Source organism: Chelonia mydas, chromosome 10, assembly GCF_015237465.2.
Source record: "Chelonia mydas isolate rCheMyd1 chromosome 10, rCheMyd1.pri.v2, whole genome shotgun sequence".
NCBI classification, from domain to species: Eukaryota; Metazoa; Chordata; order Testudines; family Cheloniidae; genus Chelonia; species Chelonia mydas.
In genome coordinates, this window is record NC_051250.2 from 57,837,847 (window position 1) to 57,851,129 (window position 13,283).

At 42.4% G+C, this 13,283-nt stretch overlaps 1 protein-coding gene across 1 annotated transcript in view; it reads right to left on the reverse strand.

Moving 5' to 3' along the window:
• Positions 1–13,283, reverse strand: part of LOC102930848 (myocardial zonula adherens protein) — a 94,140-nt gene that overhangs the window by 60,344 nt on the left and 20,513 nt on the right. The window contains exon 3 of the mRNA XM_037910810.2: positions 2,861–3,019. Within this exon, the coding sequence (XP_037766738.1) occupies positions 2,861–3,019 (159 nt within the window). The remainder of the gene's footprint in view (positions 1–2,860; positions 3,020–13,283) is intronic.

The following is a 13,283-nucleotide window of genomic DNA, read 5'->3' on the forward strand; positions in this document are numbered from 1 at the left end:
CCTTTGGAACATGCGCAGCTGAAAGCACCAGGAGCTCTCTCTCCTTCCCCTGCCACACACCATTCCTTGTGCTCAAGAAATAACTCAGTAGAGCCTCTCCCCACTAGTACACCTACCCAGAGAGCTATGATTTTTAGTCTACTTTAAGTTTAAATGTTAAACATCACCTTATATGCATATATGTAGTGAAGACAGACTAACACCTTGTTGTGCTGCAAAGAGGCAAGTCATTGGGAGGAGGGGGGAGCAAAGCTTTTGAATTGGTTTAGTTGAACGCAGCTTTACATGGAGAGAGAGAGGATCACACCTTCCCCCAACCTCTATACACAGCACTGCCAGAATCAAAGCCTAAAAATTTGTTCTTGTCAGACTTTTATATTAGATAGATAGACCGACCCACCGACCTTTGCCTTTTTTTGAGAATCTGTTCAGACAACACTACTGCCATCCTTTTGATTGGAGGACATACTCTTCATTCTAATACTTGTCTGGACTGAAGGCTTTGATCCAAATAATAAGTGTGCATTTACATAGTATCATACCTCAATTGGCACAAAATGACTGGGGAGGGTGTGGGAAGGGATCTGAAGTTTTAAACAGGATATGTCTGTGAGCTGGTATACCGTGTGAGGGGAAAAAAAACAAAAATAAAACAAAAAAAACACACAATGATGATGACAGCACTAGGGCAAACCAAGCCAACCCAGCAAATCCAAAGACATGCTGTACAATTTCCAATCAAAGTTCTTTGAGGCAGCATCTGTCTCTGTTCTGTGTATGTACAGCACAATGGAGTCTGGGTCCAAGATTGGAGCTCCTAGGTCAGTGGTCTCCAACCTTTTTATGCCCAAGATCGCTTTTTGAATCTAAGTGCAACCCAGGATCTACCATGCCCCTTCCTGAGGCCCCACCCCTTCCCACTCACTCCATCGCTCGCTGTCCCCCACACTCACTCACTTTCACCGGGCTGGGGTAGGCATTCAGGAGGAGGCAAGGGATGCACGCTCTAGGAGGAAGTTTCAGAGGAGGAGGGGGCTCTGAGCTGGGGCAGAGTGTTGGGGTGCAGGAGGCAGTACAGGGTGCTGGCTCTGGGAGGGGGAGTCAGGGCTGGGGTGCAGGTGGGGGTTTGGGGTGCTGGTTCTGGGAGGGGGCTCAGGGTGGGGCTTGGGGTGCAGGAGGAGGTTCAGAGTACAGGTGGGGGTATGTGGGGCTGGCTTCAGAACAGGGCTCAGGGCTGGGGATTGGGGTGCAGCCTCCTGCCAGGCACCACTTACCTCCGGCGGCTCCCAGTCAGTGGCAGGTGCAGCGAGGCTAAGGCAGGCTCCCTGCCTACCCTGGGCCCACACCGCTTCCTGAAGGGGCCAACGCACCCCTGCAGCCACTGGGGGGGGAGGGGGAGGGCACATGGCTCCATGTGCTGTCCCTCTCTGCAAGCACCACCCCCGCAGCTCTCCCAGCCAATGGGAGCTGTGGGGACGGTGCTTGCAGTCAGGAGCAGCTCTCAGAGGGAGAACCCTACCCCCCGCCCCTGGGGCAGCGCTGGCCGCTTCTGGGGGCAGCGTGGGGCCAGGGTAGGGAGTCTGCCTTAGTGGCAGCCACATTGCGCCGCCAGAGATTGCAATCGACTCAGAGATTCTCTAGGATCGACCAGTTGATCACAATCAATTGGTTGGTGACCACTGCCCTAGGTGCTACTGCAATAACAATACCACCACCATTTTGGCTCCCATCATTGTAGCATTTAAATATCAAGGCAGTGAACTGATAATGGATCAGCTCTGCTCACTTGCCACTGCCCTGCATCCTGTGTAGTCATTTACACCAGTCAGAATGAGAGCATTCTCACTCACTTTTCACTGGTGTAAATGACCATACAAGGGACAGGTCAATGGTGAATTGAGCCCAGAATATTACAAAGAGGGCAAGTTTCCTCAACTACAAGAAGCCACTTGGTAAGAGAGAGTCAATGATCCCTGACTATTAGAAAATGGCCTATTAGCATAAGAAGAAACAGCCTGCAAGGGCCTGTAAGCAAAAACAAGCAGATATTAGGAATCAACGTTATTACATCCCCTTAAATTGTTAGCCTGACTCACAGTGATTCTCTCTTTTATATAAAAGTTGATCTCTTGAACTTGAAATCAGTATAGCATCATCTGCACTGGCCAGCTTCTGTAAACTGGCTTCATGGGTGGAATGGAGTAAAGAGAGAAGGACGGATTATTTGCTTTGTGCTAATTAGCAGAATTACTAACTAAACCTAGAGGGTCAAAGATCAACAGGTGAAACATTTAGCTCCAGCATGATTTGGCACAGTCTTACCAAAGCCACTGAATTTACACTTCTATTTCAGGAGAGCTGTTACTTATAGTTAGCTATAGACATGTTAGTTTCTCTTATTATCCAATACTCTCTGTACAGTAAAATTTGTGCAATAGGCCACTGTTATTAGGCAACCCCTTACCCTGAAGCTGCCCCAAAGCATCCTTAAATGAATTTGCTACTTTACCATTTTTAGTAACCCACCCAGAACTGGAGAGGATGGGTTTGATCAGTCTTTCAAGGGCAGCTTAAACAATTTTCTATGTATTTGATTTCAGATTATAAGGGCTTTGTAACAGGGACCCTATGAGTTGTTTGGCAGCTTATTTGCTGAACAGAAGCAGGACTGTAGTGCTCTGGTCAGTGTATGTATTAGGTATTCCCCTCATGCCCAACCCACAGAGGATGAGAGTCTGTTACAGTCCCCTGCTACAGAACAGAGGTTTTTTTACTCAGGTTGTAGAGACTCAATAAACAACAACATTACAGAAAGGATATTTGAGAACATTTTTTAAAATTAAAAAAATATATAACTCACATCTTTAATGTAATTCATCTCTTCTTTCAGCTGATGAGCTGACCACCCATAAACCACCATTTCTTTCTTATGGTTATTGTCAGTCCTGTGCACGACACCATACACCATGCCATCAGAGAACTTCCCTGTAGACGTTCCATTCGGTACATGGTAGGGTTGCTATTTAAAAACAAAAAACCAAACACCTTTTACCCTAAATAATACTAAACACAAAAACAAATTCAGAACAGCAAAAGGGAGCATGCTACAGACCTGCAAAGAAGGATACAGAAATTCCTTAGGTCTTATATACTTGCATCATCAAGGAAGGACAGAAGTTTCATTAGTCTTAACAGAAATTATATGTGTATGTACAACTAGAGGACAGGTTTCAGAGTAACAGCTGTGTTAGTCTGTATTCGCAAAAAGAAAAAGAGTACTTGTGGCATCTTAGAGACTAACCAATTTATTTGAGCATAAGCTTGCGTGAGCTACAGCTCACTTCATCGGATGCATACTGGGGAAAGTGTAGAAGATCTTTTTATACACACAAAGCATGAAAAAATACCACCCCCCACCCCACTCTCCTGCTGGTAATAGCTTATCTAAAGTGACCACTCTCCTTACAATGTGTATGATAATCAAGGTGGGCCATTTCCAGCACAAATCCAGGGTTTAACAAGAACGTCTGAGGAGGGTGGGGGGTAGGAAAAAACAAGGGGAAATAGGTTACCTTGCATAATGACTTAGCCACTCCCAGTCTCTATTCAAGCCTAAGTTAATTGTATCCAATTTGCAAATGAATTCCAATTCAACAGTTTCTCGCTGGAGTCTGGATTTGAAGTTTTTTTGTTGTAATATCGCAACTTTCATGTCTGTAATCGCATGACCAGAGAGATTGAAGTGTTCCCGACTGGTTTATGAATGTTATAATTCTTGACATCTGATTTGTGTCCATTTATTCTTTTACGTCGTGACTGTCCAGTTTGACCAATGTACATTGCAGAGGGGCATTGCTGGCACATGATGGCATATATCACATTGGTGGATTTGCACGTGAACGAGCCAAGCCATTATCCTCTGATCCCACTGAGAGTTACCGGAACATGAACAAGAGGCTGCTCGGCAGCTCTCCAACACCACTTTCTACAAGCCATTACCCTCTGATCCCACTGAGAGTTACCAAAAGAAACTACAGCATTTGCTCAAGAAACTCCCTGAAAAAGCACAAGATCAAATCTGCACAGACACACCCCTGGAACCCCAACCTCGGATATTCTATCTACTATCCAAGATCCATAAACCTGGAAATCCTGGGCGCCCCATCATCTCAGGCATTGGCACCCTGACAGCAGGATTGTCTGGCTATGTAGACTCCCTCCTCAGGCCCTACGCTACCAGCATACCCAGCTACCTTCGAGACACCGCTGACTTCCTGGGGAAACTACAATCCATCGGTGATCTTCCTGATAACACCATCCTGGCCACTATGGATGTAGAAGCCCTCTACACCAACATTCCACACAAAGATGGACTACAAGCCGTCAAGAACACTAACCCCGATAATGTCACGGCTAACCTGGTGGCTGAACTTTGTGACTTTGTCCTTACCCATAACTATTTTGCATTTGGGGACAATGTATACCTTCTGATCAGCGGCACTGCTATGGGTACCCGCATGGCCCCACAGTATGCCAACATTTTTATGGCTGACTTAGAACAACGCTTCCTCAGCTCTCGTCCCCTAATGCCCCTACTCTACTTGTGCTATATTGATGACATCTTCATCATCTGGACCCATGGAAGAGAAGCCCTTGAGGAATTCCACCATGATTTCAACAACTTCCATCCCACCATCAACCTCAGCCTGATCCAGTCCACACAAGAGATCCACTCCCTGGACACTAAAGTGCTAATAAACGATGGTCACATAAACACCACCCTATACCGGAAACCTACTGACCGCTATTCCTACCTACATGCCTCCAGCTTTCACCCTGACCACACCACACGATCCATTGTCTACAGCCAAGCTCTGCGATACAACCGCATTTGCTCCAACCCCTCAGACAGAGACAAACACCTACAGGATCTCTATCAAGCATTCTTACAACTACAATACCCACCTGCGGAAGTGAAGAAACAGATTGATAGAGCCAGAAGAGTTCCCAGAAGTCACCTACTACAGGACAGGCCTAACAAAGAAAATAACAGAACGCCACTAGCCGCCACCTTCAGCCCCCAACTAAAACCTCTCCAACGCATTATTAAGGATCTACAACCTATCCTGAAGGATGACCCAACACTCTCACAAATCTTGGGAGACAGGCCAGTCCTTGCCTACAGACAGCCCCCCAACCTGAAGCAAATACTCACCAACAACCACATACCACACAACAGAACCACTAACCCAGGAACCTATCCTTGCAACAAAGCCCGTTGCCAACTGTGCCCACATATCTATTCAGGGGACACCATCACAGGGCCTAATCACATCAGCCACACTATCAGAGGCTCGTTCACCTGCACATCCACCAATGTGATATATGCCATCATGTGCCAGCAATGCCCCTCTGCCATGTACATTGGTCAAACTGGACAGTCTCTACGTAAAAGAATAAATGGACACAAATCAGATGTCAAGAATTATAACATTCATAAACCAGTCGGAGAACACTTCAATCTCTCTGGTCACGCGATTACAGACATGAAAGTTGCGATATTACAACAAAAAAACTTCAAATCCAGACTCCAGCGAGAAACTGTTGAATTGGAATTCATTTGCAAATTGGATACAATTAACTTAGGCTTGAATAGAGGCTGGGAGTGGCTAAGTCATTATGCAAGGTAACCTATTTCCCCTTGTTTTTTCCTACCCCCCACCCCCCTCAGACGTTCTTGTTAAACCCTGGATTTGTGCTGGAAATGGCCCACCTTGATTATCATACACATTGTAAGGAGAGTGGTCACTTTAGATAAGCTATTACCAGCAGGAGAGTGGGGTGGGGGGTGGTATTTTTTCATGCTTTGTGTGTATAAAAAGATCTTCTACACTTTCCACAGTATGCATCCGATGAAGTGAGCTGTAGCTCACGAAAGCTTATGCTCAAATAAATTGGTTAGTCTCTAAGGTGCCACAAGTACTCCTTTTCTTTTAACTAGAGGACAACAGACTGGATTTCTGGGTGAGAGAGAGTAATGAGGTTATTAAAAAAATTACTTGTTAATGAATTTGAGTAAGTCAATGTCTTGATCGGGAATTTATATATATATATATGTATGGTTGGGTTTGGAGGCTAGGGATAAGTAGATGTGTAGGCACAGCCCATAACAGCGGTTTTCCTTTGCCTGGAGCTGCTCTCAACTTTTGTTTATAATTTACTTTCAAAATGTTTCTTTTTGCACCCTTTAAAATAAAAATATCCTGGAGGAAAATCCAGGAGACATGATATATAAGATGTTTTATTGCTCATTTTAAAACTTTTTCACGAAGAAATACATGATAGATGCAGTTTTTACAACTCTCTTATGTAATGTCAGTGCAAGTCTAAATATTTTGCACTATAATTCTTAAACTTTTATGAATAAATGTGGGTCATTTATACATATGAACCCTGATTTAATGTAGTTCTCAGGAAACATCTGAAATTGAAACTTTGAATTAAAAAAATATATAAACTGCATTTAGGACATGGATTTTAGATTACAGTGGTTTGATATTTAGTGCTCAAAAAATATCAGGACTTACTTGTACTATATTTTGTTTATATTTTAAGCAGTCCAGTTCACGTTTGAAGCCTTTTTTTTTTTTTTTTTTTTTTAAAAAGCTGGCATACTCCCATGGTACCCCAATACTTCAGTTCAGGTTCTGTTTCTCCTGCAGGATTTAGTAACATCAGTACTGCAAGACTTGAAGTAGGGCAATGAGCTGCATGGTATTTGCACATATTTGTGTAGGTGTTAGGTATGTTATCAATTCTTGTAAGGGGGATACAGAACTCTGAACTCAGGTCCCGGTAGATAAAAGTATAGAGGAAGTTAAACTAAAAAAATATATATGCATATGTGTGCCTCAATTTAAGAGGGACACTGTGTCCCCAATTCAGGCTCTCTACACCTCTGAAAAAAATTAGACACAAGGTGTCACAAATTGGGCACCCAAAACTGAAGTGCACAAAATCAGTGAACACTGCTGAAAATATGGCTGAAAAATATTTATGCATCTGCTTAACTCTATGCACATGAACAGTCCCATTAAACTCAGCACATAATGTAAATGTTTGCAAGATTGACAAAACATACATTTTCAGTTTTTTTCCCCCTCTCTATATACTTAGCAGGACCTGGTAGATTTGGGAACATTCCTGAATGTTGCCCTTAGTCCCTCAGATAAAGATTTTGTAACCAAACAAATATTCCCATTCAACAATAAGAGCTTTTAAAGCTTTTAGGTGTTGAAACCTATTAAGTTTTTAACACCTCCACCACATTTCAACAGTCTAAATATTCTCCTTCCCCATCAACTGAGGGATGAGAAAGCTGCAGCTCAATTTTCAGTCTCTTATGATGTCACATCCCACTAGCTCTCCAGTTCTTCAGATAACACAGAGAAATAAAGACCGACCCAGCATGCTCTTTCTAGTGTAAAAAAGCTAAAATGCTGGTGGGGGATGAAGAACAAAGGGGATTATTGGAGTTCACCTTTAAAGTACTAACATTAAAGGAACCAAAAATACATCTCCTGGAACTATTCACTCCACAAGACAATGAGCTGACAACTGTAGTACATAATCAGTTTGTACTGTATTCTTAGACACAGTACATGAGTTAATCTCTCTGTTTAGAGATTGTTTTTAAAGGATACCTTGTACTGATTTGGAGCAAGCTAGTTTGTCTATTTTAGATAATCACACACTACATTAGCTGTGTACGTATCTGGGAAAACAACATTTACCATACAAATGAAAAAAGGAAATATTGCTGTAGCTTTGACATTTAAAAAAAAATACATAATTGTGAAATATTTCCAAGCTTCTGTTACACTGATATTTTCTCCCCAATATCATATACAAATATCACCCAACCCCCTCCCACCACATTAAAAGAACATTAAAGTTACAAGATCGAGCCCTCGAAAGTTAGGAAGTTCCAGAAATAAGGTTGCCTGTGTAACCTTAATTCATAGACTTTGTGCATAAGCATTATGATACATTCTCTAATTACATGCTCACATGCTTCTTTTTTCAACAGGACCTCTACCTCATTCATTGCACAAGATGGACCTGCTCAGGGGATGAATCAGGATTGTGTAGTAAAGGTAGCTGTTGTCTAGAAGACCACTGCCTCATTTATTGTACAAGTTAGAAGGTCTGTTAATAAGGCATGGCAGGAAGAGAAGGATGGTCTTATGCTAACAGCAGTTGAATGGTGCCCTGGACAACTGGATTCTATTCCTACCTCTGGCACACAGAGTTCTGGTGTGATGCTGGGCAAGACACTTAAAAACAAAAACAAAAAACACCCACCAAACATTTCATGGGTAGTCATTACTTGTGTGTTCCTCATTTTCTGAGTGCCCAGCTTGAGACCCTGGGGTCTGATGTGCAGAACACTCACACTCTAATTTGCTAAACTCTCACAGCTGCAACTGAAGTCAAGAGGAGCTGTTATTTGAAACTATCAAGTGCTGTATCATGCTAAGCACCTGAAAAAAAATCGGGTCTTAGACATCTCAAATTGAGCATTGCATCACTACCAGTCCCAGTCTCTGCCCAGACATTCCCAGTTCCTCCCTCCCAACTCTTCCCACCCTATATTTTTGCCCCAATCACCCCCCTCCCTGGCTCTTTGTAGCAATCTCTTTGCCCAGCCAGCCCCAATTCTCCCATGCACATCCTTGCTCCTTCTCATATCTCAGTTCCCCCACGCACATCCTGGCTCCTTCTCATATCTCTTCCCCCACCCCATCCCCCACTCATTCACCCCCCACTGCTTTCCAGTCCCAGTCTCCTCCTTCAACTACCTCCTGTCTCCCCCCTCCTCTAAGCACTGGGTCTGATCTCAGTGTTGTCATTCCTCCCCAAATGGCTCCCAGACCCCCATTTTATTTCACCAGCTCCCAGTCCCAGCCTTCTTGCCAAACAAGTCTCAGCCTCCTCTTTCTCCCAACCCCAGCCTCCCTACCATCTCTGGCTCCCAATCCCAGTCCCACCCCCCAACTCCCAGTCAGTTTCTCTCTCCCCCTTTCCTCCTCCTGTCCCAGGAAATCTCCTTGTCCTAACTACTCCTTTCCCTCTTCCCTGATCCAGGTCTTCTCCCTTCTGTATTCCTCCTCCATGCGGTCTAACCTCATTCTGAGAAATGATTGAAACTTATGAAAAATTCAGAAAGCATTTGACAAGGTCCTCATCAAATGTTCTTAAGCAAATTAAGGAGTCATGGGATAAGAGGAAAGGTCCTCTCATAGATCCCTCACTGGCTAAAAGATAGGAAACAAAGGGTGGGAATAAACAGTCAGTTTTCACAGTGGAAAGAGGTAAATAGCAGGGTCCCCCCAAGGACCTGTACTGGGATCAGCACTGTTCAACAATGACCTGGAAAAGGTGGTAAGAGTGAGGTGGTAAAGTCTGCCGACAATACAAAATTACCTTATATGGAAGATGTTCCATAACCCTAAATCACTTTTGTTGCCCTTCTCCATACTTTTTCCAATTCTAATACACCTTGTTTGACATATGGTGTCCAGAATTGCATGCAGTATTCAAGGTGTGGGCATACCATGGATTTATACAGTGACATTATGGTATTTTCTGTCTTATTATCTATCCATTTCCTAATGGTTCCAAACACTATGAGCTTTTTTGACTGCAGATGGACATTGAGTAGATGCTTTCAGAGAACTACGCATGAGGACGCCAAGATCCCTTTCTTGAGTGGTAACAGCTAATGTAGAACCCATCATTTTGTATGTATAGTTGAGATTGTGTTTTCCAATGTGCATTATTTTGCATTTTCAACATTACATTTAATCATTTTGTTGCCCCATCACCCAGTTTTGTCAGATCCCTTTGTAACACTTCACAGTCTGCTTTGGACGTATCTGTCTTCAATAAGATCATAAGAACAGCCATACTGGGTCAGATCAATGGTCCATCTAGCCCAGTATCCTGTCTTCTGACAGTGGCCAATGTTCTTATGTTCTATAAAATCATGAATGGTGTGGAGAAAGTTAATAAGGAAATGTGATGTACTCTTTCATATAACACAAGAGCCAGTCGTTGAAATTAATAGGCAGCAGATTTTAAAAACCACCATCAGGAACTATTTCTTCACACAAAGCACAGTCAACCTGTAGAACTCATTACCAGGGAACGTTGTGAAGGCCAAAAGTACAACTGGTTTCAAAAAAAGAATGAGATAAATTCGTGGAGTATAGGTCCATCAATGGCTATTAGCCAAGATGATCACGGACACAACCCTATGCTCTGGATGTCTCTAAACCTCCGACTTGCAAGAAGTTGGAACTGGACAACAGGGGATGCATCACTCGATAAATTGTCCTAATGGGCTACATGGACAACTGATCTGATCCTGTATGGCCCTACTTATGTAAATTCAGCGTGCGGTAAACACCCAGAGCATGGAAAATTTCAACCCAAATGGTTGAAGTTTCACAAACTTGTAAGCAACTGTAAAAAGAGTCTTATAATGGGAAATGTTGGGCAACCTTAATAAAAAATGGTGCTAACAACCTCATCTACTATACAAACGCACATGCACTTTCAGTGCAACTATCAACATACAATTCCACGCTTTAATAAAATAAAATACAAAAATCATCATCACAGGCATATTTTTGTATCCCAATAATCAAAGCTACATAATCACATAGTACTCTACCCATCATTAAAAAAACATTTACTTTGCTGAAAACACAAAGAAAGCAAGCTTGTTTTACAGGAACTGGGTGAGACATGATTTAAGACTAGCTTTACATTTCCTGGGTTATACAATTCGTTTGGTAGTTTCATATCAGCTCCACCCTTAAATAACTACTTGCATTAGAGCATTAAAGAATAATTTCCATCTCCCAGACGCCCAAGACAATAATCATTTCAATTGTGGCAAATTACTTCAGAAAATAATATGCTTCTAAGGACCTGAACATTATCCATGGAACAGCTACTGCCTAGCAAGTATAGCTTTCAAAGTCACACAACTGGTTTATCATCATTTTAATGGAGCTGTAGTAGCTGAACTTGTTGAGCCCCAGCAACAAACTTCTACTGGGTCTCCAAAATGTTACAGGACTCATTTAAAAATCTTGCTTATAGGCATTAACATGGAGATTAGGCAGGGAGCTATACAAATGACTGATTTTTTCGAGTTTGCTGGCAGTTCCAAAAAGACAGAATTGTTTAACAAACTGAAAAATTAAAAAAAAAAAAATTGCTCTGAATTTTAAGATTTGTTTTAAAAATTAAATAAAATGAGGACCTTTATATGAAATGTCACTTTGAATAGAAAAAGTGAAAATATTTTGTTTTGAAAGCGTGGAAACAAAGTGTTTAGATTTTTTCTTCCTTGTTTTCAACAGAAACAATTCAGCAAATTCAACACAAAATCATGAAATGTTTGGGTTGACCCAAATGTCCATTTTTGCTGAAAAATTTTTCAGTTGGAAAATTTCAGCCAGCTCTAGTTATAAACTTTCTGGCCACAACTGGGCTTTTCCTATGCCATGGAACACATCTGTGCAGAATGCCTTGGGAAGATCTTTTCTGGCAAAGATCTAGTAGATTCAAACTAACCAAGATCCGTATCCATCCAAACCACACGGTCCCCCAAATACACTTATTTCCCATTACACACCCAGGAGAGTAGATTTATATTTACACGACAATGGAATTATACATATGACATGTAGGTATATATATTACACAACCACTGCTTACACCTCTAACCATGCCTTTTGTTATCACCACCTGCTCCAGGAATTGTGCCTCCTTTCAGGCTGTTCTGTAAGTTTAGAACAGTGTCCCAAGCTTCCTCCCTCTCTCTCCTCTCTTACAAAAGAGAGAGTTTAAAAATTCCTCTAGTTTGAAAAGCATTCCACATCTAATAAGTACATGACGTACATTTGTTCTCTGCTTTACACTGTATTGTTTTGGTTTATGTAGTTCCTTCGTATCATGAACTCCCAAGGACAAGGTTCGGTTACAGTTTTGGTACAGGTTTCAGAGTAGCAGCGGTGTTAGTCTGTATTCGCAAAAAGAAAAGGAGTACTTGTGGCACCTTAGAAACTAACAAATTTATTTGAGCATAAGCTGTTAGTCTCTAAGGTGCCACAAATACTCCTTTAGTTTTGGTACAGTTTTCCCATTGTTCAATGCTATATAAAATTGACAGCACTATCTATGTTACTTTCCCTTTTACTGTCATTTTTCTCATCTTTTCCCTCCTTCGCTCCACTCAAATCTCTTTCCACCCCTGCCTCTCCCAACTCCCCCAAAGAAGTTGGTAGTTCTGTCATTTAAAGTTTATTTTTTCTAAACTATTTGTAGCAGGGTATAAGGGCACTACCTGGCCACAGTGCACCAGGGTGTTAATCACAATTCAGCTGCCTGTTTCACTTGCACAGCTACTCAGGGGAAGGGCTAGTGAAGTGGTCGCCTGAAAGGCAGAAGGAGAAGAATTCCTTGGGGAAGTGCAGGCTCACACTCAGGGGTCAGAGAATGTCTTAACGATTATCTTGACTTATTTTACATTCTCGCTATAAAACACTTACCACCTTACAAAAGAGGATCTTGCTGATTGCAACTGTTTTTTCCTCATGTTATTCCACCAGCATGCACCTGACATTACCCACCTCTTCCAATTTGCGTTCTCTGAGCACTTACTTACCGCCCCCACCTCTGGTCAGTGTTTCCCCATCAATATTTTATCTTTTTTCTCCTTTTCTTTCTTGTTCCCCTGTCATACCCCCTCCCTACCATATTCTCTTTCTCCCAAATCCCCAGGGTCCCCCTCTCCCCAACCCAGCATCATGGAGCGCTAGAGCCTTCACAGACAGTAAAATCTGTTTAAATACATGTTTACAGCCACATTTTTTCCACATTCCAATACAGAGGGGAGCCAGGCTGGTAGATCCTCTCCCCCTGCTCATGTATTCAGTGATAAAGGGGTGGAAATGGTAATCACCACCTCTCTCTGCTGCATGGTCAATGGTGAGGCAAGTGATAGATCTCTCAGTTGGGGATATTAAAAAAGTCAATGTGTGTCTTCAAAATGTTCAGGACCAGATGAGCACTGGTTAGGATCATTGCATTCAGCTGCTGAGCTTACTAAGTAAAGTTGTCAATGCTGGTGGACTTTAAAGCCAAGATCCAGCCTAACCACCCCCCTTTCTGGTCAAAACCATCACACTACTGCTAGAGAAATGTTA